This window comes from Notolepis coatsorum (genome assembly GCF_963971535.1).
Source record: "Notolepis coatsorum genome assembly, chromosome: 9".
In the NCBI taxonomy this organism is placed as follows: domain Eukaryota; kingdom Metazoa; phylum Chordata; class Actinopteri; order Aulopiformes; family Paralepididae; genus Notolepis; species Notolepis coatsorum.
In genome coordinates, this window is record NC_140173.1 from 121,792,155 (window position 1) to 121,818,390 (window position 26,236).

The 26,236-nt window shown below is 47.9% G+C and overlaps 1 protein-coding gene across 1 annotated transcript in view; it reads left to right on the forward strand.

Moving 5' to 3' along the window:
• The window catches only part of LOC311234736 (protocadherin-15-like), a gene marked incomplete at its 3' end in the record, with an annotated part of 504,680 nt that overhangs the window by 238,264 nt on the left and 240,180 nt on the right, over positions 1–26,236 (forward strand). Inside the window, exon 14 of the mRNA XM_084321979.1 lies at positions 3,377–3,470. Within this exon, the coding sequence (XP_084178105.1) occupies positions 3,377–3,470 (94 nt within the window). The remainder of the gene's footprint in view (positions 1–3,376; positions 3,471–26,236) is intronic.

Below are 26,236 nucleotides of genomic sequence, written 5' to 3' on the forward strand. Positions count from 1 at the left end.
GGGGTCGTTGACTATTTTACCAGAGGCGGGTGACTGTGCGTGAGGTGTAGATGGAGTCCAGAGAGGGGAGGGGGGCAGCCAATTATTTTGGAGGCTGTCTTGATGATGCGTTGGAGTTTGTGTTTGGTGTGTTTATCAGTGGAACCGTACCAGACTGTGATGGATGAGGTGAGGATGCTTTGAATTATGGCAGTGTAGAATTGGACCAGCAGATGTTGTTGGACTCTGTACTTCCTCAGTTGCCTGAGGAAGTACAGGCGCTGCTGGGCCTTTTTGATGATGGCAGTGGTGTTAATGTCCCATTTGAGTTTATTGCTGATGTGAGTGCCGAGGAACTTGAATGATTCAGTTAGGGTTATGGGTTGGTCTGAGATGGTTATTGGGAGTATGGGTGTTTTTTTAAAGTCCTGAAGTCTATGGCAATTTCCATGGTTTTGGAGGTGTTGAGCAGGAGGTTGTTGGATGAGCACCACCTCACTGCTCTGTCCACCTCCTGCCGGTAAATGGACTCGTCGTTGTTGGAGATGAGGCCCAGGATGGTGGTGTCGTCAGCGTATTTGAAGGCCTTGACTGAGCTGTCCAGGGGGGTGATTTGGTTAGTGTAGAGGGAGAAGAGCCAAGGGGAAAGGACGCATCCCTGGGGGGCCCCATTGCTGAGGGTCAGAGGGCGGGATGATTTGTTGTTTACCTTGACTGTTTGGGTTCTATTGCTGAGGAAATTGAGGATCCAGTGGTTGATAGTTGGGTTGATGTCAATGTCCTGTAGCTTATGGAACAGATTATTGGGGGAGATGGTGTTAAAAGCTGAGCTGAAGTCAATCAACAGGATACGGGTGTAGATGTTGGGGGTTTCCAGGTGCTGTAGAGTGTGGTGGAGAGCCAGGTTGATGGCGTCCTCTACTGACCTGTTGGTCCGGTATGCAAACTGGTGTGGGTCCATGTGGGGTTCTGTAGCAGTTATGAGGTAGTCCAGGACCAGATGTTCAATGTGGTGTATGATGTATTTGCATTTGCGTCAAAATGAGATCAGTTGCATTAAAACACTCGCTCCTATTGCATTCACGTCACGTTGACTTATTTGCTTCGGAACAATCCCAGTTGCAATATCAATCACACTTACACAATGTAAAGCAAAACACACTATTAATTCAACATTCAATATATATTCTTACTTTTGTGTTGAATTGTCGCCAGATTCCTGTTTTTGGGTTCCAGATGAGAGGTAGGAGCTGGAACACACAACGGTTCCATAGCCTGAATTTTTTTTTATCTACTTTTTCTCCTCCTATTTTTCTGTATTTTTCTCCCATCCCAATTTAGTTGTTATGCCAATTCCCCCCTCCCCTTCCTGGTCGTTGCGCACATTTGCCCCCCACTTGCCGGTCTAGGGAGCCCTGAAGTCTATCACATGCTTCCTCCGATACATGTGGGAGACAGCCAGCAGCCTCTTTTCACCTGACAGCGCAGACTCTCACTGGGAAGTGTAACGTGTGGGAGGATCACACTACCTCCCCCAGTTCCCTCCCTCGCTGTGCAGGCGCCCTGACCGACCTGTAGGAGTCGCTGTTTACAACGACCAGGACCCACCCCACCGGCTTTCCACCCGCTGACACTGCCAATTGTGTCAGTATGGACGACCGACCAAGCCGGAGGTACCGCGGCAGCCGGATTCGATCCCACTGTATCTGCGGTGGTAGACAGACACTTAGTCCGCTGCGCTACCCGGCCTTATTTTTATTGAAAAAATAAGAATCGTAAATACCTGCAAATAGCTTGGACGCACAGAGACGCAATGATGATGGCAGCACAGTTAGCACGGTTTTCACCCATTGTGAGTGCTTTGTGAATAGCAAGGTTTGTTTTGGGGCTATTTGCACAGGCATTGCGTCAAAAAAGCAGCGCAATCCCTTTGTGAATTCGCCCCACGTTTTGGTCTCCCCTCTCTAGTCTCCAAAACGAATGGTGGGCGGTAAGTGAATATTCTATCATCATCATGGCAATATTGAGATGCTCAAGAGCGTCTGTAAAATTAGGTGTTATCTATGCGTCCCGCTCCACGAAAGGCTCGTTACAGTATGTTAATGAGAGCGAGGAACATTCCTCTCCAACCTGCTGCTTAGATAATGGCAGGAATGGAGGTGTACTGAGGAATGTGCTTAAAGCCTTTTATTGATTGATTGATTGATTGATTGATTGATTGATTGATTGATTGATTGATTGATTGATTTTTATTGTGGAGTAAAAGACAGCATCCAAGGGATAAAAACATGAGAAAGTGCAAGCACTTATTTCCATCATGGTCCCTGATTTTGGACATGGACAGACATCATAAAACATAGAGCATCATAATAAAACATAATAAAACAGAGCATCAGGGATCTCTTATTAGTGAGGAATGTGCTTAAAGCCTTTTACCTTAGTGGGGACTATGCATGAATACAAATGAGTATAACTTGTCCCTGTATATAAACTACAATTCAAAATAAGTATAACTCATCCCTGTATATGAACTGCAATACAAATAAGTATAAACTCATCCATGTATATCAACTGCAATACAAATGAGTAGAACATATCCCTGTATATCAACTGCAATACAAATGAGTAGAACATATCCCTGTATATCAACTACAATACAAATGAGTAAAACATATCCCTGTATATCAACTGCAATACAAATTAGTAGAACATATCCCTGTATATAAACTACAATACAAATTAGTAGAACATATCCCTGTATATCAACTACAATACAAATTAGTAGAACATATCCCTGTATATCAACTACAATACAAATGAGTAAAACATATCCCTGTAGTGTATATCAACTGCAATACAAATTAGTAGAACATATCCCTGTATATCAACTGCAATACAAATTAGTAGAACATATCCCTGTATATCAACTGCAATACAACAACTGCAATACAAAAGAGTATAACTCATACCTGGATATCAACTACAGTACAATACAAATGAGTAGAACTACAAGTGAATTGGCACCTGATGACTTCATGAAACTAGCTACCGATTCGATCCGCAAGCTGCTTCCCCTAGTTATTGCTTTAATTCACTCTTTTTGGTTGGCATTTTATAAATAGGGGGGGGGGGGAAATAAGCTGTAAGCAAGATGTTGAATGCACACCACGGCCTAGCAGAGCCCCCGCCGTACATTAAGTTGCAGAGCTGAAGGCTGTAGTCAGAGTAACACAGCCAGGTGTATATTGAGTTATTGGACATTAATCTGCCACAGATCGACGGCCCCTAGGGATGGAAACACTGGATTTCATATACTGTACGTGTGGTCTAGAGTCTATGAGTTTATGCCTTGCATAGTAATGCTGGTGTCTTTTCTCCGTCTCCTGTCTCTCCACAGCATTGGCCTCCTGCTCCTGGGCAAGCCTCTGGACAGAGAGACCACCGACCAGTATCGCCTGGTGGTCACAGCCTCCGACGGACACATTGGAGGGGTGAGAGAGAAGCCTTTATTCCTTAGGGTTGATTAACAATAATAATAATAATTTGGAGAACTCTGTAAAGGAAGATCTGAATAGGTGGAAAATTGTACCTCTCACTTTATTGAAAAAATTAATATTATTAAAATGAACATCTTGCCACGTTTTCTATTTTTATTCCAAAACATGCCATTATACATAACACCTAAATGTTTCAACGTTTGGGAGGGGCTGCTGAGAAAATTTATATGGGATGAAAAGAAACCTAGATTCAAACTCAAAATCTTGCAACAAAAAAAAAGAAGGAGGGGGACTAGCATTACCAAATTTAATTAATTATTATTACGCAGCACAGGTAAAACCGATTCTAATATGGATGAAAAACGAGATGAGACCCAAATGGAAGTCAATTGAGTTGAATCTAGTGGAATCACTCAGCACATTGATCTTCTCCAGATATAAAAAAGCACAGATCAAAATACACAATTACTCTATATATAACACATTTAAAATCTGGAGGGAAATATGTAAAATAAATCAAATTAAGGAACAAGAAATGATCTGCTTAAGACAAATAGCATGGGACCCAGATTTTTCTCCAAACAGTATTGACGGTTTTTTTAAGACATGGAAGCTAAGGGCCTCATACGTTTCTATCAAATGTACAATGAAGGAGTGGATTCTTTTGAAAATGTAGCTAATAAATATGCCTGTCCTAGTAATCACTTTCACCGATACCTGCAAGTAAGAAGCTACTTAAGAGAAAAAGTCCAAATTAAAACTCTTGAAGATCTCCACCCCCTACTGAAATACATGATAAAGACTCAACAAAGCCATAACCTCAAAAATACAACTGGACAAATTTACAAAATGCTCCAAGAAAACAAAATTGAAGATTTAAGCTATATTAAAAATAAATGGGAGAAGGAACTGAAAACAAACATACCAGATAAGGAGTGGAATCAAAGCTTTAAAGATATCTTCCATTACATAAAATCACCCTTTTGGCAGGAGTATGCTTGGAAAATAAATATGAGGTACTTTAGAACACCATCGAGTATGTCCAAATACGCACAAAATGATCCCGGCTGCTGGAGGGAGTGTGGGGAGAAGAATGCTGACCATACACATATTTTCTTTACATGTAAAAAAATTCAAATCTACTGGTCAGATATTCTAGACATAATGGAACAGATGTTTAAGGAAGTGGGTATAGAAAAACATGATATACTCTTAGGAACACGCCCCAAAAACCTACAAAAAGAAGAACTATACCTTTTTTTTATTTTGAGAGCTGCAGCACTTAAACAAATTACAAGAGCTTGGAAAAAACTTGAACCCCCGAAAGTAAACAAATGGTTAGAAACTGTAGAGGACATATATAGTATGGAAAAGGTAACCTACAAAATCAATAAGAATGAAAATATGCTGGGAAAAAGATGGGGTCTCTTTAAACTATGGAGGGGTACTAGTTGACAGACAGATCAGTCTTTAAGGAAGATTTTAAGTAACAGGAAACAGTGATGATCTACTGATCAATTGTTGGGGAACACCCCTTAGGCCTACAGCTACTGTATACCTACAATGAAAATTCAAGCCTTTTTACTTATTATTATTATTTTATTTAAATTTTTAGTTTTTTGGTTGGTTTCTTTTTTCTATTAATTTCTTATTTGTTTGCCGTTATTATTGTTGTTGTTGTTTGTTGTTTTTCTTGTGTGTGTGTGGGGACGGGTAGGGATGGATGTTGGATGTGTGCCGGTCCGGGATCTATGCTGGTGCTCGCCCCTTTGTTTGTGTTTTCGTCTCCTGTTTTTTGTATGGGTGATGGGTAAAAAAAAAAAAAAAAAAAAAAAAGTGTCAAGATTTGGAATATGCGTATGTACATTTGTGTGGGTATGTACGTATGTAGGTATGGACAGGTGCAGTTGTGTATGTGTATGTGGGTACACTTACTATACCTAAATGTAAAATGTTTTTGTTTGACACAATAAAGTATAAAAAAAAAACACTAATAATAATAATAATAATAATAATAATAATAATAATAATAATAATAATAATAATAATAATAATAATAATAATAATAATAATAATAATAATAATAATAATAATAATAATAATAATAATAATAATAATAATAATAACAAATACTTATCATACTACTTGCATACTCGTTAGTGGCGTTAGTATCGCGGCGTAGGCATTTGACATTGAAATACCTTTGTAGCACCGAACCATCACATCACCTATAATCCAGATAGACACGGCTGGTGGCAGTAATCACAGGGTTTGGGGGAATCGGGTTCAGATCAATATGGGCAACGGGCTGCATTTTGTGCCCCCGCCCTGGGCTGCGTCATCATTTCATGATAAACAAGCGATACATCAGGCAATGCAGATGGCCGATGTTCATTGAAGCGGGCGCAGGGGTGGAGAGCTAGAGTGAAATCAATGCAGGGCGATGTTGTGTGAAACCGAAAAGGAATATAAAATGGTGATGTCACAACATCCATCCCAGGAAAAGGTCCCTCGCGGGCAGCACATTGAGAGACGACGCAGGACGCACGGCGGCTTAGAGTAAACGCGCATTAAGAAACAGCTCCCCCGCGTGTGATGTCATCAGAGGCAGCCGTGCGTTCAGTGTGTTTACGTTTGCCACGCTGCCTCTTGTGATTGAAGCAACGGACACACAGCACATAACCCCCCCCCCCCCCCAATCGTCTCCCATCCAGAGCTGATAATCATATAAACCGTCTTAATTTAATCAGACTTAACCTCGGTTGGCCCAGTTTCGCAGCTGTCTCTGTTCTGGGCTGAGGTGAATTGCAGTTCCCTCTATAAGATGCTGCGTGTGATAGGCAATGAGCATTAGCTGATGAGCTGTCACAGGAGTGATGCTGATTACCCTCCTCTCACCAACACAAGTAAACACTGGCTCCTACAGTACAACTCCCCCTCCCCCTGTTAGCAGCTAGTGCTCTGTGTGTGTGTGTGTGTGCGTGCGTGCGTGCGTGTGTGTGTGTGTGCGCGCGTCCTGATTAGATAGGGATGTGAGTGACACGAGGGACACTGTGGTGAATAGTTGTACCTTGTGAATGTGAGTGTGATGAGAACGCTCCCCCCCCCCGTCACCGGGGATGCTGATTCGGTCCAAGACGGGACCGCTGGAATAGGTGGTCTCAGGTGCGCGCCAGTGTCCCCGACGACGGAGCGGGGCGTGGTGTGCAAGCATAATGCTTTCATGCTTGCTTGAATTTTGGGCAGATAAAAACATACAGCAACAACTGGACAATACCCACAAAAACGATATTTATGGGCAATTTGGCGAGTTCAGACCTCAACCAAACAAGCATGTTGAGCCTCACGGCTCAGTGGATCGATGAAAACTTCAGGGCATAGTCGTCAGGGTTAGAGGGGGCGGAGTCAGGGGGAAAGGCAGAGGATATGGACTGAGACAGTGTGAGAGGGTCAATGGATTTTATGTTACGGAAAGAGATTGTGCGTTTATTGGAGTGGTGGGGTGGGGGAAGGGGAGCAGCGAAAAGGATGCAGTAGTGGTCAGAGAGTGGGAATGGGATGGGGTGAGGGTTGGATATGGGTAGGGAGGCAGAGCAAACAAGGTCAAGTGTGTGGCCTTTGTTGTGGGTGGGAAAGTTGATGTGCTGGGTGAGGCTAAAACAGTCAAGGAGGGAGAGGAAGTCAGGAGTGAGGTTTGAGTTTGGTTGGTCAACATGGATGTTGAGGTCACCGGTAAGTAGGAGGCGGGTGGAGAGAGTGGAGGCTATGTAATGTGGCCGGTTAGCCCATCCAAAGCAAGGGATCCCGACGTTGTGACTAGTTGTGCTCAGCAGGACTATAGCGATCAAATATATGCAATTATCTTTTACGTTGTTCGTTATATGTTTTGTCTATCTGTCTGTAATCTATGTGGTTAGTGCGCGGCATGGCCATAATGTTTTTAGTGTAGGAAAAGTATCCAAAATCCCGCCTGTATCTAACCCATCGTGTAGGTTTAGCTGGTACATTACTTCCCGAGGTACAGCGAAAATGTCCTGTGTAACTGTTTTGGTTAATTCAGAAATATATAGACTATAGAGCGAACCCTGGAAAACGATCAAAGCGGACTCCACGACACCAGTTCCATTCGTGAGAAAAGGGGGTGGGTTATATTGACGACGCTTGACAACAGAGGTTCAAATATAACTTCATATTTATTGGTTATTTGTTTCTTTATATCAGCATCCAATTTCCACCACTGTGTGTTAAAACTCTTCCTGTGTTGACGTTAGAGCGTGACATCATCGCTACGGCAGCTTACACTCTCAAAGCGCAAACCGTAAACAAAACCCGGAGCGCACCAAGACTGCAGTGTGTACACAAACTAGAGGGGGGAGAGGGAGGGGGGAAGTTCACACCCAAGGACGGAGCGAGGACGGAGCGGAGCTGATTCGACCGCGAATGGCAGTGAGAAAGCCCCCTAAGGCCCATCACCTGGCGTGTGTATGTGTGTGTGTGTGTGTGTGTGTGTGTGTGTGTGTGTGTGTGTGTGTGTGTGTGTGTGTGTGTGTCTCTCTCTCTCCACTAGAAGGAACAGGTACAATATTAGCTGACCCCTGTGTGCTAAATGGGGTCAGGGCTGAGGGGGGGGGGGGGGGGGGGGGGGGGGGGGTGGCGGCTGAGAGGTGTCATAGCTACTGACATAAAGTGTTGAAGATAGATACTGTAGTGCTCCCCACGCACTTAAACACACACACACACACACACACCTCCCTCCTGATTCCTTGGAATATAGTGTGAGAAGTGGGTTTTAAGCACAGCCCAATCGCTGAACACAGGAGAGGAGAATGGAGCGTTTCAAGGGGTTTTAATGGTATTCCCAAGCAGACAAGTATTACATCCAGAAATCTACAACAGGTATGAATGGGGGGATAACGGGCAGGCGCACTCCAGTGCCACTGCAGACGGGAGACACGGGAAATGTACAACAGGTATGAATAGGGGGGTAACGGGAGCAGGCGCACTCCGGTGCCGCTGCAGACGGGAGACACGGTTTCGTGTTTGAGAGAGCGAGCTGGAACTCCTTGGTAGCTCCAGGGGGGTCCAGACAGGAACACGCTGGCACGAAGGTCCTGGGCACAAGAGAGGGAAGTTAGTACACGGATGATCACACAGGGATGCCTAGCAGGTCTTCAGACTGAGGCGTCGTACCTAGGTAATGATACTAACACCACGACGACTTCTGGTCAGCGTCGTCCGGTAGAAGTAGGGTCTTCATCAACGGGGGATGGGATACAGCTGTGAGGAGTGAGGTGCCTGACAGCATGTGAATCAGGGGGATGAAGTGCAGCTGGGCTGAGTGACGGGAGGTGAAGGGATGCCGGCTGTTACAAAGGGTCAGATTAAACCGAATATATATATATTTATTGCCTGAGATCCCATGTATAATATCTGCATATCGTTTGATATCCCCTGTATATTCCTTGTACAATATATACGGAATATCCCTTTACCTGGTAGCAGGACAGACCATAATATTCGTTCCCCTATTGGAAGCGATCCCCTGGCGCCAGGTACCGAGTAAAGCCTTACCCCCCTCGAGCTGACTTGAAAGCTACCGCCAGGACTTGCCCAAACATGCCCGCTTTCGCCCAAGGCTACGAGACAGTGAGCAGGCTGGCACCATCGTTTACCCCCCGCACATATAAATATAGCGCGGCGAATACAGAACCCCCCTTGCAGTTCCTTTTCAGTTCGCCTTCAGTTCAGTCTGGTTCAGTTATCCAAGTAACGTCTCACCCATTACGCAACGTGGGCAGAGCATGGGCTCGCATTGCCCCAAGATAGTCTCGTGTTATCCTAATACGTCTGTTTGTCGTATCGTTCTCTATTCATTAGTAAACCTTCATTACGAGTCAAAGACCACGTGGAGTGAGTAATTGTGCGTCGACATAGAGCACTTATTGCCCGTGCTAATAGTATAGTAACGTCAAGTTAACCGTGCATTACCGCACCGGAGGATCTACACCGGAGCAGCAGCACCACGGGGGATTTACACCCCGCCCGCAGTGCCACTCTCCGGGCAAGGATTATTATTCTTCATTCTTCACCAAGCTGCTGGAACAGAGAACCGCCTACCCCACTGCTGTGGGACCCACGTGCCCGTGGGGATATCACTCAAGCCCGTCTCTGTCGAACCAGAGACTCCACAGCTTCCACCTTCATCTGCGCGGAGCGCACCCTGGGATTACCAGGCTGCTTTCTCCGCTGACGCAGGGAGTAAATACACCGTCTCCAGGTGCATTGCTACAGCTCCGTGGACCATTGACATTCCTAGAGCATTGCCCCCCTCTGCGGGCTTACAACCGGTAGTACCCCTTTTCCCAGAATAACCATAGAGATAATCCTTAATATTCACCATTTGACTCGCCTATGCACATTCTATTTGCCTTATAAGCGCAATCTAAGCAAAGTATATTATGTAATACTATCCCTTTTATGTAATAAATATTCTAACCGAGTATTTTGTGTGGAAAACCGTGTTATTGTTGGAGTGTTCTAATCTAGTAATACTTATGTACAGTATTGGCCAGGAGTACATAGACGGTAGTGATTCAATGATATCAGTACTTGATTAATACAGTCAGGGAATTGTACCCCTCAGTTACAATTGGTCCTTCGATAGCCGAGATAATAATTAGCGTAATATTAATATAATATTAATATTGACATGGCCGATGACGAACACTCCACAAACGGTTCTCCTAAGCTAGATCGCCCGCAGCGCAGACGACAGCCACCTCCCTACCTAGAGGCATACTCTGTCAGTCCAATACCTAGCTTTAAAGGAACGGTAAACGCGGTAAAAGTAGAAAGTAAAATTATGTCTGACCTTAACAACCAGGTTACCCCGACCACAGAGGCCCTAGTGGGTGCTAATGTAACTGACCAAGCTCACGGTGGGGACCAGGAGGGAACTGACACGACTTTACCCCCAGACAATACCGAAGAAATAGCCCCCGATCAGCCCCGGGAGGAAGACAACCCTAAAGAGACGCGCACCCAGGAGACGGATCTCCTCGGTACGCAACAGGAGAATGGATCTCCAACCAGTACTGCCGGGAGCCGATCGCCCCGAACGGCGTCTTCCCCCAGCGAGGCGGACAAGATGCTGGCGCAGGCACTCATCGCCACCCTGGCAGCCTCCACCGAACGCGATCGACTTCAAGCGCAACAGACGTGCGAGCGCGAACATTACGCAGGTGAGCGAGAGCGCTTCCAGGCGCAACAAAGGAGCGAAGACGACCGCATAAGGCTGGAGACCAGACGCCTCCAGACAGAAGAGAACATCGAGCGAAGCCGCGCCGACGTCGCAAATGCACAGCTCCACGCTGCCCATGCCAGCGCCAATGCCCAGCGCGACGTCGCCAACGCACAGCGCGACGCTGCCCAGGCCAGCGCCAATGCGCAGCGCGACATCGCCAATGCCCAGCGCGAAGCCGCGCGCGACGCAGCCCATGCCCGGCGCGAGGCAGAGCGCGACCGGCTGCAGGCGGAGCTGATGGACAAACTGGTGGCCATGGCGACACCCCCTCACTCCGCACGGAGCTCTCAGAGGTCGTCAAGACATGGGTCTAGGACACATTCCCCTACCCGACGAAGCGACCCGGGACCCCGCCTACAGGAGGATCCTGTCCACGTCTCCGAACCCCCTCCCCAGCCGGTCCATACGAGACCTAGCAACCGGGGTACGGAACCGAACCACGCCGAGAGACTGAACAGCAGACTCCAGGTCCTAGCAGAGGAAGAGGAGGAGGAAGAGGAGGGGTGTCAAGCCGACCAGCAGCAACGTACTCTGGCCCAGGAGGCCCAGTACAGCCCCGACCAGCAGCAACGTACTCAGGACCAGGAGGTCCAGTACAGCCCAGAAGTCAGCCCCGAGGCCCTGCGCTACAAACCCCCGACTCAACTCACGGGTGAGTTTGATGCACCGCCAGCCCCGAGGAACAGCACCTGGGTACCCGACCTTCGGTACCCACCAAGTACCAGCCCAAGACGACACGCCAGAGGAGACTCGCCTAGGAGGCCTCTCCCCCAACGCTCACCGATGTGCCAGTCATCCATGACATCATACATTGGCACACCGACGATTCCAAACTTCATCCATGAGAATCGAGCACAGTACACGGAGCTCCGGATGTGCTTAGAGACAATGCTGGTGGATGTCGCTGATGAACGCCACAAGTATGCAATATTACTCCAGCACCTGAAAGTGCCCCGAGCGCACAACATAGCGCTAGCCTATGCCACCTCTACGACCCCATACACCGCGGCCCTTGCGGCGCTGGACCAGAGATATGGACGTATATGGGATTACGTAATAGAAGAGATAAGGCATATTGACCGCTTACCCCCAGCCACAGACAATCGCTCACTAGACGACCTGTCAATCAAAGTGCAGTCCCTGGTGGGGATGCTGGGAGCGCAACGGGAGAAGGGCAGGCATGAGCTATACGCCAACTCTAACGTTGAGAGGATTTTGGAGAAGCTGCCACCCGCAAGACAGGAGCGCTTTCGGCGGCAGAGGGACTACCGCGACCCCGACGGCCCCGAGCCATCCCTCCTTGATCTGGCCGACTTCCTGGCGAGAGAGGTCAGCAGCTTACGACTGGACACCTTCGGGCGGAGCACGCCAAGCTCCAGAGAGGGACCCAGGAGAATAAATGATGGAAGAAGATCGGTGACTGTCATGCACCAATCAGAGTCAGTACCGCAGCACTCCAACCACAACACCCCCTCGACGAAAGAGGACCAGTGGAAGATTGAGTGCCAGTACTGTGAGGGAGAACATCGGCTCCACCAGTGCGAAGATTTCAAGAAGCTGACCACGGATGATGTGAGCCAGTGGGTCAAGGACCACCGCCGCTGCTTCCGCTGCGCGCGCAGCCACCTAGCAGCTGAGTGCCGGCTGAAGAAAAAGTGCAGCAGGTGCGGTGGCACCAACCTGGAGGTCCTGCACGACATCAACAAGCGTCACCCAGGACAACAGAGTGGGCCCGTCGCGGTACTGTACCATGCCGAGGCGGTGGCACCAGAACCAAAGTTCCACCAGACCGCTCCCTTCTGTCCCGACTGCTACGGCAGACACTGGGAGTCAAGGTGCGACTCGTGCCATATAGAGTCTACGTCACCACCCGAGACAGGAGTGCTCCACATAGACCCCCAGCATAGCGGGACCCCCCGTGTGCTCCTCAAAGTGGTCAGGGTGCTCCTGAGCCACGGGAACAAAGTCATGGACACTTACGCCGTCCTTGATGACGGGTCAGAGAAGACCCTTCTGCTCGCGTCCGCTGCGGCCCAGCTGGGACTGCGGGGGAGCGAGAACCAAATGACGATTCGGACAATAAGAAGAGATTTAAAGACGATAAAGGGCGAGAATGTCTCCTTCACTATCGCAGCAAGCGGGCAGCCAGAGCGACGGTACAAGATCACAAATGCTTTCACCAGCCAAGAAATAGGACTATCACAGTACACCTACCCCATCCCACAGCTGATGGATGAATGTGTGCACCTGCGTCAACTACCTATCCCGCTCATAGACGGCGCCACCCCGACCCTGCTGATAGGCTCCGACCATGCAGACCTCATCGTCCCGATAGACCGGGTCCATACCGGAACCCGAGGCTGTCCTGCAGCAGTCGAGACCCGCCTAGGATGGACATTGCAAGGCCCCCTCGCTAAATCTCTCAACCGAACAGCAGCCACTAGCTGCTTCCACTCCAGAGCGACAGAAGAAGACACCGGCCTCTCCCCCATACAGCAGAGGCTACTGACATTAAGCGAGAGGCCCGGGAGAGAACCGTGGGTACCAGAGGGAGTTCGGAACTCCACCCCCCTCAGCTGCGCTTCAGACGTAGCTGACCTCGAACCCAGCACCCCAAGCGACTCCTTGACGGGGCGGCCGGGACCGGCCCCTCCTCACACGGGGTACAGAGCGAACAAGAGAAACAGACGGAGGAGGAGAAAGCACAGCCAAGCACAGATCAAAGCAGTCTCAGGCCCGCTTCCTCCTAAGCCCCCCTTCATCCCGTCCAGTCGTCATGACCATAGACCAGTCACTACCCCGAGTTGCGTGGCCGGCCGGCCGCGTAAGCAAAGTGACCACTGGTGCCGACGGAAAGGTCAGAGTGGCAGAAGTGCTCGGCCAAGGGCGGATCTACAACCGACCCGTGGCGAGGCTGATCGAGTCGCCAAGGCTCCCCGACTTGCCTAATGACGACCATGACCCCTGACTTTGTGAACTGCCCGACCCCTCACAACGGACATTGAGTAGTGGACAGTGCGGTTAATCTGCCCCTACTTAGCTAATTAGGTGGGACTAATTAGGGGGCGGCTGTTACAAAGGGTCAGATTAAACCGAATATATATATTTATTGCCTGAGATCCCATGTATAATATCTGCATATCGTTTGATATCCCCTGTATATTCCTTGTACAATATATACGGAATATCCCTTTACCTGGTAGCAGGACAGACCATAATATTCGTTCCCCTATTGGAAGCGATCCCCTGGCGCCAGGTACCGAGTAAAGCCTTACCCCCCTCGAGCTGACTTGAAAGCTACCGCCAGGACTTGCCCAAACATGCCCGCTTTCGCCCAAGGCTACGAGACAGTGAGCAGGCTGGCACCATCGTTTACCCCCCGCACATATAAATATAGCGCGGCGAATACAGAACCCCCCTTGCAGTTCCTTTTCAGTTCGCCTTCAGTTCAGTCTGGTTCAGTTATCCAAGTAACGTCTCACCCATTACGCAACGTGGGCAGAGCATGGGCTCGCATTGCCCCAAGATAGTCTCGTGTTATCCTAATACGTCTGTTTGTCGTATCGTTCTCTATTCATTAGTAAACCTTCATTACGAGTCAAAGACCACGTGGAGTGAGTAATTGTGCGTAGACATAGAGCACTTATTGCCCGTGCTAATAGTATAGTAACGTCAAGTTTAACCGTGCATTACCGCACCGGAGGATCTACACCGGAGCAGCAGCACCACGGGGGATTTACACCCCGCCCGCAGTGCCACTCTCCGGGCAAGGATTATTATTCTTCATTCTTCACCAAGCTGCTGGAACAGAGAACCGCCTACCCCACTGCTGTGGGACCCACGTGCCCGTGGGGATATCACTCAAGCCCGTCTCTGTCGAACCAGAGACTCCACGGCTTCCACCTTCATCTGCGCGGAGCGCACCCTGGGATTACCAGGCTGCTTTCTCCGCTGACGCAGGGAGTAAATACACCGTCTCCAGGTGCATTGCTACAGCTCCGTGGACCATTGACATTCCTAGAGCATTGCCCCCCTCTGCGGGCTTACAACCGGTAGTACCCCTTTTCCCAGAATAACCATAGAGATAATCCTTAATATTCACCATTTGACTCGCCTATGCACATTCTATTTGCCTTATAAGCGCAATCTAAGCAAAGTATATTATGTAATACTATCCCTTTTATGTAATAAATATTCTAACCGAGTATTTTGTGTGGAAAACCGTGTTATTGTTGGAGTGTTCTAATCTAGTAATACTTATGTACAGTATTGGCCAGGAGTACATATACGGTAGTGATTCAATGATATCAGTACTTGATTAATACAGTCAGGGAATTGTACCCCTCAGTTACACCGGCCATATAAGGGCGTGAGGCTTCCGTGGTGGAAGGGAGGATGAAAAGGAGTGTGTGGTGGATGGAAGGGAGGATGAAGAGGAGTGCGTGGTGAATGTGAGGGGAAAAGGAGGGGGAGTGAAGTACGCTCGTGCTGTGATTATGACATATAGTAAAATTTTATTCATATAACACACGCATCTACATGCTGTACAACACCCACCCAGACAGACTCACATGCACACGAATAAAAGCATTTCAAGCATTACAAATGAAATGGGTAACGTATCTCTCTCTTTCACTCTCATTATCTGTCTATAATGTAGGCCATCTTTCCACGTGCAGACTTCTGACAATCTGTAGGATTAGGGGGTAACATAGTTTTGCTCGCTCTCCCTTTCACTCTATATTGGAACATGTGGTAAACTAGGATGGATTCTAGTTATTGGTTGCAATTGAAGGGGGACATTTACATCCAAATCGCAGTAAAGAATGAATAAAGCCCCGCCAGGTAAGGATGTGTCACTGCAGTTGTGGTCTCGACCGGTCTTGAAATAAAGTTCCTCTTTACAAGTCCTCTTTGTCCGAGACCGAGTCAAGACAGAGAAAAAAGCGCAGTCAAGTCTGAGACGACACTTGAGCTTCAAAATGTGGTCTTGAGATCAAGGTGTGTTTGGAGTGCTACAAGGCTGGCTTCTAGTGGGGTTGCCACTTGAAAAGTGAAGCACTACCAGCTGTGTCTCTGCCTCGGCAGGACGGAGCTTGCAAAGTCCATATGTGGCGTCTTTTCTCTTCTCTCTGTTCAATAAATAATAGCGGCTCATTATTTGACAACATCACACCTGATGGTTGCAGGCCTGCGTTGCCATGGCCATTGATAGGAGCACCAATATAAAAATAAACATTTAATATAAAAAAATTGTCTTACATTTAAAATTTTCATTTTTTTCTTTTATACAGCCAACATACTCCTAAACAATAGCGCTGCCCGAGGCTGGGCACACAGATACAGTCAACATATTCTTAAATAGTAGCGCTGCCCGAGGCTGGGCACATGACACAGTCAACGCATTCCCAAATAATAGCGCTGCCCGAGGCTGGGCATATGATACAGTCAACGCATCCTTAAATAATAGCGCTGCCCGAGGCTTAGTGGCAATGCACCTGCACAGTCGCACACCCGGCAGCAACAGGGAAAATGCACAAAACACCCCCGGAACCTGACAAACGAGCCCAAAGCCAGATAGGTAGATATAGAGAGAGAAAGAGAGAGAGAGATAGAGAGAGAGAAAGAGAGAGATATAGATAGAGAGAGGGAGAGAGAGCGAGATAGAGAGAGAGGGAGAGAGAGAGCGCGCGAGAGAGAGCGTGAGAGAGAGAGAGCAAGAGAGAGAGAGAGAGAGAGAGAGAGCAAGAGAAAGAGAGTGAGAGAGAGAGAGCGCGAGAGAGCGCGAGAGAGAGAGCGCGAGAGAGAGAGAGAGAGAGAGAGAGAGAGAGCGCGCAAGAGAGCGAGGGAGAGAGAGAGAGAGATCCACGGCGGGAACAGAGCAGACCGCACCAAAAACCCTAACGCAGAGTCAGGTCCAAGAGGAAGGAGACGACCGTGGAGAAAGTTCACCAGTCCCATCATGATATTGTCCCCCCCGTTGGGATGAACCCGGGAGTCCGCTCCCAGTCCATCCGCCACACGTTAGCACCCGACAACGTAGCCAACGCTAGTTAGCCGACATAGCTATAGTCTGACTGAAGGTTCCAACACGCAACAACTTTTATCCTCAGTCCATCCGCCGAACGTCCTCCCCGTCCCGGCACAACCCAATCACCACACCCGGTACCGACAAGCCCACGGCACGCGGCGCCATCTCATCCGCTCTGTTGCTGCACATCTGGTTCTCTTGGCCAAGACATCCACTCGCTCCAGTAGACAGCGCCGAATAGACCCTGTACCTGGCTGTACCCCCTCCCCTCGTGGATAATACCGGTCTTCTTCACATCTCTCTACCGACTACCAAACCGACGCCAACCAGCTCCCCCTAGTGTTAGTCCTCCCACCCCACGATGCTTTGCATAAAAGTCATTGAATGAAACCAATAGTATATCTGCAGAGCCCGGAACACTATTCTACAAACGTGTCTAATGTGAAATATATAAGCATGTAAGCAAAACTAGATGTTAGGTCTGTGATGGAAAGTGATTGTTAACATTATATTTATTTTTATTTAAAAAAAAATGTAAACATTTAAAAAAAAAACTTTAAATTATTATTATTATATTTTTTTGCGAGGCCCCCCTTCCCGCGAGGCCCTGTGCGACCGCACTGCTCGCACACCCCCTGAGGCGGCCCTGGCTACACCGGTGCAGGGTGTTGCGTCGTTGTGTCTTCTGTGTGTTTGATTGGTATAGAAAGGGCTGTCAGAGAGAGGGAGAGAGAGAGAGTGTGATGACATTGGGCACGGGGCACCATGTCAGTCCGTCTGTGAAAATAAGTGATTATGTAAGTTTCGGAAGAGCAGAGGAGATGACAAAAGCAAAGGCAGCCACCAGAGGACGAGAGGATGAAGGTGATAGTAACCAGGTCACTTCACCTCTGTTGCTGCCTCGTCAGTCGAGGACAACTTCAAACAACGATCTTGCGGGAAGTATTTATCTCACATGGGGCCAACCCCTCCCACTTCCACACCCCCAGTGCACAGGGGGATTATAGATTGTGCATATTCAGCTAGTCTTTCCTGGTTGATTTATAAGAGGGCCTCGGAGGTGTGTGTACTGGTGTCTGATTGAAGGTCACTCGCAGCATACTGGTACAACGTGGCTTTCGCAGATCATCCATTATTGCTATTGGCAGGATAGAGAAAAAAAATTCCTTGCATTGCGACGGCCAAGCGTGGGGTAGCCGAGGTTAGCACGTCATGAGGGACACCGAGCTCAGCCTCTCAACACAGCGGCTGGGGGGGGGGGGGGGGGACTCCCGTCACTCTACTCTACCGCTATCTTCTCCTCACTCGTTAAAGGTAGACCCTGTTCAGCTCTCGCTGAACGAAAAAGGAACAGAGTAGGCTGGAAATATGTGGTAGTATATACCTTTGGGGATGTGGAATTGTGCAAAAGCTCCTGACCCACTCGTGGTTTGCTGGCTAGTACGGCTAGTAGACTGGTGCCAATGGATGATCGATGATTATCCATAGCGCCGCTTTGAAGCTCTGCGCTAACTCATAACTAAAGTTACCTTTGTGATCATCTTTGCGAGAGAGAGAGAGAGAGAGAGAGAGAGAGAGAGAGACACATACAACATGACATAGAGAGAGAGAGAGAGATAGAGAGAGAGAGATCCCCCCAAGTCAACATTCCCTCCCACCCATTCTAACCCACAAAGCTGCTGTCTTCTCTGTGTAGAAACAGCACGGGGGGAAAGCTTGGATTTATATTCATTCTGGAGCTATGCTGTCGAACACTTTTGAGGAAGTGCTGAACAGCTGACGGTCTCTGCTGTCGAAACCGCTTCCGCATTATTTCCACTCGCTCCGTTTTGCTCATAATTACAAAAGTGGCAGGCCCCAGGCGGTCAGGGTGGGGGGTCATACCTCCAGCAAAATCACCCTGAGCATCTGGTCCCCCCAGGGCTGCATTCTGAGCCCCCTGCTGTATTCACTGTACACACATGACTGTGTGGCCAGGCACAGCTCCAACAGCAACAGCGCCTCTATCACCTGAGACAGCTAAGGAAGTTCAGAGTATCGGGAAAGATACTCCACTCCTTCTATTTCGGGGCTGTAGAGAGCATTCTGACTGGAAACATTCTGGTTTGGAAACAGCACGGCACAGGACAGGAAGGCACTGACTCCAGAGAGTGGTGCGCTCAGCAGAGCGTACTACGGGTATTGCACTACCACCCCTGCAGGACTTATATAACAGGAGGTGCAAATCCAGAGCCTGCAGAATTATGAAAGACCCCCACCACCCCAACAACAGCCTGTTCAAGCTGCTGCGGTCAGGCAAGTGCCTACAGTCACACACTGCAAGAACAGAGAGACTCCGACTCAGCTTCTTCCCCCAGGCCATCAGAACACTGAACACTGAACTCTCCACTCACAAGTACATATGAGCACACACAGACACACACACACACGCACACACACACACACACACACACACACACACACACACACACACACACACACACACACACACACACACACACACACACACACACACACACACAACACTCATGCGGCAACCGCTAAATCAGCGAGAGGTGAGAGACTGTAACATCATGTGCTTCACGGAGACATGGTTGAAACCAGCGACTCCGGATCACAGCGTCTCTCCCTCAGACTCCTTCTCCGTCTTCCGAGCGGACCGTACAGTAGCCTCTGGAGTAGGGCTCTGGAGGGGGTGTCTGTCTCCTCACAAACAACGGCTGGACTAGCCCTAAGGAGATTAAGATACTCTCCAGTTCATGCTTCCCGGACCTAGAACATCTTTCCATTCAATGTCGACCGTTTCATCTCCCCCAAGAATTCACCGCCATTATCATGACGGCGGTGTATATTCCTCCACAAGCAAATACCGCCAGGGCCCTGGCGGAGCTACAGGGGCATCTCAACATCCACCAGATCAAACATCCGGACGCAGCTATGATCATAGCCGGCGATTTCAACCAGGCAAATCTGAAGAAAGTGATGCCATCCTTTTTTCAGCACATGGCCTGCTCCACAAGGGGAGGAAATACGCTGGATCATTGCTACACCCCGTTAAGGGCTGGGTACAAGGCAATACCGGCTCCGCCATTAGCGGGAGCTACAAGCACATCGGATCATGACATATACTTATGTCCTGTGCTAACCAGCTAGCCCCAGTGTTCACCACCATATTTAATCTATCCCTGGCGGAATCCGTGGTCCCTGCCTGTTTCAAGGTGTCTACTATAATCCCGGTACCAAATAAATCCTCCCCAACAGGTCTTAATGACTACAGACCGGTGGCACTCACCTCTGTGGCCATGAAATGTTTTGAGAGGCTGGTTAAGGATTACATTTGTGCCTCCCTCCCCAGCGATATGGACCCTATGCAATTTGCATACAGGCCAAACAGGTCCACTGACGATGCGGTCTCCCAAGTACTGCACAGCACCCTCTCTCACCTAGACGGCCAGAAGGGGGGCTATGTGAGACTGTTGTTCATTGACTATAGCTCAGCGTTCAACACCATAGTCCCCACCAGACTGGTGGACAAGCTGATCGAGCTGGGTCTGAGCTCCGCTCTGAGCGCCTGGATACTGGACTTTCTGAGTGAGAGGCCCCAGGCGGTCAGGGTGGGGGGTCAGACCTCCAACACCATCACCCTGAGTATCGGGTCCCCCCAGGGCTGTGTCCTGAGCCCCCTGCTGTATTCACTATACACAAATGACTGTGTGACCAACTTCAGCTCCAACTCCATAGTGAAGTTTGCGGACGACACAGTGGTGGTGGGGCTGATCTCTGACAACGATGAGAAGGCCTACCGGGAGGAGGTTGAGGTACTGGAACGCTGGTGCCAGGACAACAGCCTGCTCCTGAACATCGGTAAAACCAAGGAGCTGATCGTGGATTTTAGGAGAACACAGCAGGAGACACACACACCACTGAGGATAAACGGGGCTACCGTGGACAGGGTGAGCAGCTTCAAGTACCTGGGGGTCCACGTCTCAGAGGATCTGACATGGACAACACACATAGACTCAGTCGTAAAGAAGGCGAAGCAGCGCCTCTACCACCTGAGACAGTTAAGGAAGTTCAGAGTATCGGGGAAGATACTCCAGTCCTTCTACTCCGGAGCTGTAGAGAGCATCTTGACTGGAAACATCACTGCCTGGTATGGAAACAGCACGGCACAGGACAAGAAGGCCCTACAGAGAGTGGTACGCTCAGCTGAGCGTACTACGGGTATTGCACTACCACCGCTGCAGGTCTTATATAACAAGAGTTGCAAATCCAGAGCCTGCAGAATAATGAAAGACCCTCACCACCCCAACAACAGCCTGTTCAAGCTGCTGCGGTCAGGCAAACGCCTGCGAACACCAGCAACTAGGACAGAGAGACTTCGGCTCAGCTTCTTCCCCCAGGCCATCAGAGTCTTGAACACTGAACTCTCCACACACAAGCACACATGAGCGCACACACAACACACACACTGTATACGCCCACACACTAGCAGTCACTTTAACATGAACACACACACACACATGCTGCACACGCTCACACGTATGGTCACTTTACACAATGAAAGGTCACTTTAAAAAAAACAAGAACAGGAGTGGTTCTTGTATAGTAAACAGATGGATAGCAAGCTAGCATAAGGACACATACCGTAATTCCTCTAATAGTAACCCCGGCTTGTATTTGTTTCAACTGTAGTGGGTACCAGGCTTGTATTAGGAGGAGGCATGTATAAGAGAGATGCCTATATTTCAAATTTTCAAACAGATCATAATGAATAAATCAAAAAAAAAATTCAGTTTGAACCCAGTAAAATGTACTGGGTTCATTTATTGAAACCAAGTACTGTATGAAATAGTAAACAGTGCAATTACAGGTGGTCACTGGTCATTTCAACGTTTTCAAAGTGAAATCAAGTAACTTTACCTTAGCAGCTCCGGGTGCTGTGGGTAGCAACGTTGGCTCTCATAACGTTAGCCAGTTAGCAGCTCTGGGTGCTGTGGGTAGCAACGTTAGCTCTCATAACGTTAGCCAGTTAGCAGCTCCGGGTGCTGTGGGTAGCAACGTTAGCTCTCATGGCGTTAGCCAGTTAGCAGCTCCGGGTGCTGTGGGTAGCAATGTTAGATCTCATAACGTTAGCCAGTTAGCAGCTCCGGGTGCTGTGGGTAGCAATGTTAGCTCTCATAGCGTTAGCCAGTTAGCAGCTCCGGGTGCTGTGGGTAGCAACGTTAGCTCTGATGGCGTTAGCCAGTTAGCAGCTCCGGGTGCTGTGGGTAGCAACGTTAGCTCTCATGGTGTTAGCCAGTTGGCAGCTCCGGGTGCTGTGGGTAGCAATGTTAGCTCTCATGGCGTTATCCAGTTGGCAGCTCTGGGTGCTGAGGGGAGCAACGTTAGCTCTCATAGCGTTAGCCAGTTAGCAGCTCCGGGTGCTGTGGGTAGCAACGTTAGCTCTCATAGCGTTAGCCAGTTAGCAGCTCCGGGTGATGTGGGTATCAACGTTGGCTCTCATAACGTTAGCCAGTTAGCAGCTCCGGGTGCTGTGGGTGGCAACGTTGGCTCTCGTAGCGTTAGCCAGTTAGCAGCTCCGGGTGCTGTGGGTGGCAACGTGCTCTTTTACCGTCAGCTGCTTTCAGCTCTATTGTTGTTGTGTTACGTGCTGTGCGCGACCCGTGTTCCATACGGAAGTAAGGAGAGGTTCGCTCATGCGTATATTAGTAACCCGGTTTGTATTAGGAGGCCGGCTTATAATTGCTTAGCTCAACAGCGCACCCGGATATTAATAGAGACCCGGATTTTAATAGAATACAGGTTACTATTCGAGGAATTACGGTAGTATAACTGTATATTGTATAGCATTGTATGGTAGTGTACATAAGACCCAGTGCCTCTTCCGTAGCTAACAGTGTATTGCACTATCACAGGACCTAGCATGTCTTCCCATGCTTTTGTAAAACTCATGTACATATACCTGATATGTCTTTACTCTTATTACTTGTATTATTGCACAAATGTCGCATTCTCATCCTATTGGATTCTTATTATTGTATTATTGTATTATGCACAATCGTTGCGGGCAAGACCCCCCGCATTTCACTGTATACTTTTATGCCGTGACAAATAAAACTCTTGACTTGACTTGACTTGACTAAAACAATCACATTAAACAAAATGTCACTTTAAAAAATATAAAGTCATGAGTCTTAAGCTAAACATGCTCTTCATTCTGGCTAACTCCTCGTAGAGGGGGTGAGAGGGGTTCTCCATGATGGCTTCTAGCTTTTTCCTTATCCTCCTCTCAGCCACTACCTCTTGGTTATCCAGCTTACCACCCACTACTGAGCTAGCCTTCTTCACCAGCTTGTTCAGCTTGCTGGAGTCCCTCGAGTTGATGTTGCCCCCCCCAGCACACCACAGGAAAAAAGAGGACGCTGACTACAACCGACTGGTAGAAAGATAGCAGCAGTCGGTTGCACACGTCGAACGACCTGAGTCTCAAGAAGAACAGCCTACTCTGTCCCTTTTTGTAGAGCAGGGGTCAGCAACCTTTTTGACATGGAGTGCCTGTTTGAAATATAGTTGTAACTAGTGTGCCTCAACAATATTCCATGCATCGTAATTTTTTTTCTCATAATCAGGTCTTTTTAATGATAATTTTTACATTATTACATCATTATTGTTATTGTTATTATTAACAATATTATTATGATGGTTGTATCAACCCTAAATCTGAGTTGGGGGGGGGATGCAATGCAGACAAACAGCTGCATACAGTGCGACCATTTCACTCACATTTGCCCATTCATTTTTGGACCGGTGTGTGTACTGTACGTGTGCTGTCATAGCTCCACCTACAGGCCTAATGGAGAACACCAGGAGAACACCAGGATGTGAATGGAGGGTGAATGTGAGGTATATCGTGTACATAAGTGTTGATTGATCGCAAGACTACACTGTAAAAAAAAAAATAATAATAAGTTACCAGAACTTAAAAATATTGAGTTCAGTTACTGTGCATTAAGGTTTTCAGTTTTCAATCCATAATAAGTTAACAGAAAAATAAGTACACAACCACATTATTTCAACCTAATAAAACTATGTTTATTGTCATTGTTTTAAGAACACAAGTTGACTTGGTAATACTCACATTTTGAGTAAAAAAAATTGCTTTTAACACTTTAACCGCCGAAAACGCCGGAACTTGTCATTCCCCGCCATGCTCATTCCGCCGAGGACGCCTTAACTCATCTTTGATGTCAATATTTCAAAAATCTGTCATCGAAATCATATTTCCTTTCCGGGGCCTTGAGACACAAGTGTGATCTCCTCTCAACTCTCTAGCGGTTCAAGAGCGCCATCTGGTGGCCGATCGGCAGATCGCCAACCGGATATTAACCTTTGAACCAGTAGTACTCATGCAAATGTGGTCCGGCCACTCTCTATAGCTCCCGCGACTCCATCTTGAAACACTGGATAATAGATTGCTTGCCCTAACTCAATAAACAACATTATTTGGACGTATATACTATTATACAACCTGGAAATGGATCGGGCATTTCTACATCCCATAATCGAAAACGGTCTACTCCACGCTGATCGTCCAACGGCGCAAGGAACATACGGTAAGATTCAGCATTATATTCTAACGTGTTCAATATAAACTGCTATGATGAACATATGACCCACTCTGGATGAATCATCTAACGTTGCCCACGGAATTATAAACGATCCCCCGCCCATCCGGTCATCATCAGATCATACGTAGATCATTCTAGAAGTACGTCCAGTTGAAATTTTTCATCTCGCGCCGATCGCTACCAAACTGTATTTCATCATCAATATAATGCATTTAGGGCTATAAATCACGTTCTGAAGAAAGCTGCAGAAAACGATAAAAACATACTTATACTTTAGACCATATTTTAGTATGAATATGTGAATGAAAAAGTTTAACGTTGCTACACCCTGAACAATACATATAGGACATTGAATGGGCCATAATAATGGCAATGTAGCAATAGAATTTAAAAAGTTATAGCCCTGCAAAGAAGGGGAACTTCTCCATAGACAAATAGAGCTGGCGAGGGATGGTAAATTATGAATTTAACCCATGGCGATCAAAGTGTTAACATGTGCAATGTTCAATGAAATAGAAAAATAAATAATACAATTTGTTGATTAATCCCACTGGTCACAATGGTGACCGTAATAATGTTTTTGTTATAAGGCTCTGCAAATGTTACTGAATGATGTAGCAATGTATTTCCAGCTAAATTGAAATAATAAACAAATAAAGGGTCTCAATTAAATATGTGGTAGTAAAAAGAACCTGTGGGAGGATTTCAACAAGATAAATGCGACAACAGTGCAAAATATTTCACTATAATATTTCAAAGCAAAAAGAAAAAAAAAATAGTATATATATATATTTTTTTTTAGCTTTTTTTTTTTTTGCTGCCCCCTGTGCCTATGAAAATGCCCCTGTGTGCCTATGCAGGCACGCATGCCTAGGGTTGCCTACCCCTGCTGTAGAGGGTCTCAGTGTTGTCCGACCAGTCCAATTTTTTGTTCAGGTGAACTCCAAGGAATTTGTAGGACTCCACCATCTCTACCTCCTCCCCTCCAAGGATTATGGGAGAAGGGGGACCGTTCCTACCTCTCCGATAGTCCACCACCAGCTCCCTTGTCTTTGTCTGATGTTGAGTTGGAGCTGGTTACTGTCCGACCACCCTACAAAGCTCTCCACCAGAGCCCTGTATTCAGCCTCATTGTCGTCCACAATGTAGCTGACGATGGAGGAGTCATCGGAGATCTTCTGCAGGTGGCATGTTCTTGTGTTCGGAGGTGTAGAGGGTAAACAAAAAGGGTGACAGCACGGTACCCTGGGGAGTGCCGGTGTTGCTCACCAGCACCTCTGATTGGCTGCCCTGAAGTCTCACGTACTGAGGTCTGCTGGTAAGGTAGTCGGTGATCCAGGCCACCGTTCCCCGGTCCAGTTGCATCCCAATGAGCTTCTCCTCTAGCCGCAGTGGCTGGATGGTATTAAATGCGCTGGAGAAGTCGAAGAACATGATCCTCACTGAGCTGCGTAGGTGTGTGTAGGCCCTGTGGAGCATGTAGGTGATGGCGTCCTCCACACCCATGTTTGCATTGTAGCAAACTGCAGGGGGTCTAGGGAGTCACTCACCAGGGGCTTGAGGTGCTGCAGGACCAGCCGCTCAAAGGTCTTCGTGACATGTGACATCAGAGTGACCGGCCTGCACTTGGGCACCCTCAATCTAACTGTTGTTAGATTACTTATATTGCTTTTTGTCTGCTTCAGTTGTCTCTGCCTCATAAGAGCCTTGTTAGTTATCTGTTTGAGCAAATTGGTGTTTGCCCCTTTAATCAAGTGCAGTTCAGTGAATCTGTTGCCACATTGGGGAAGCAACA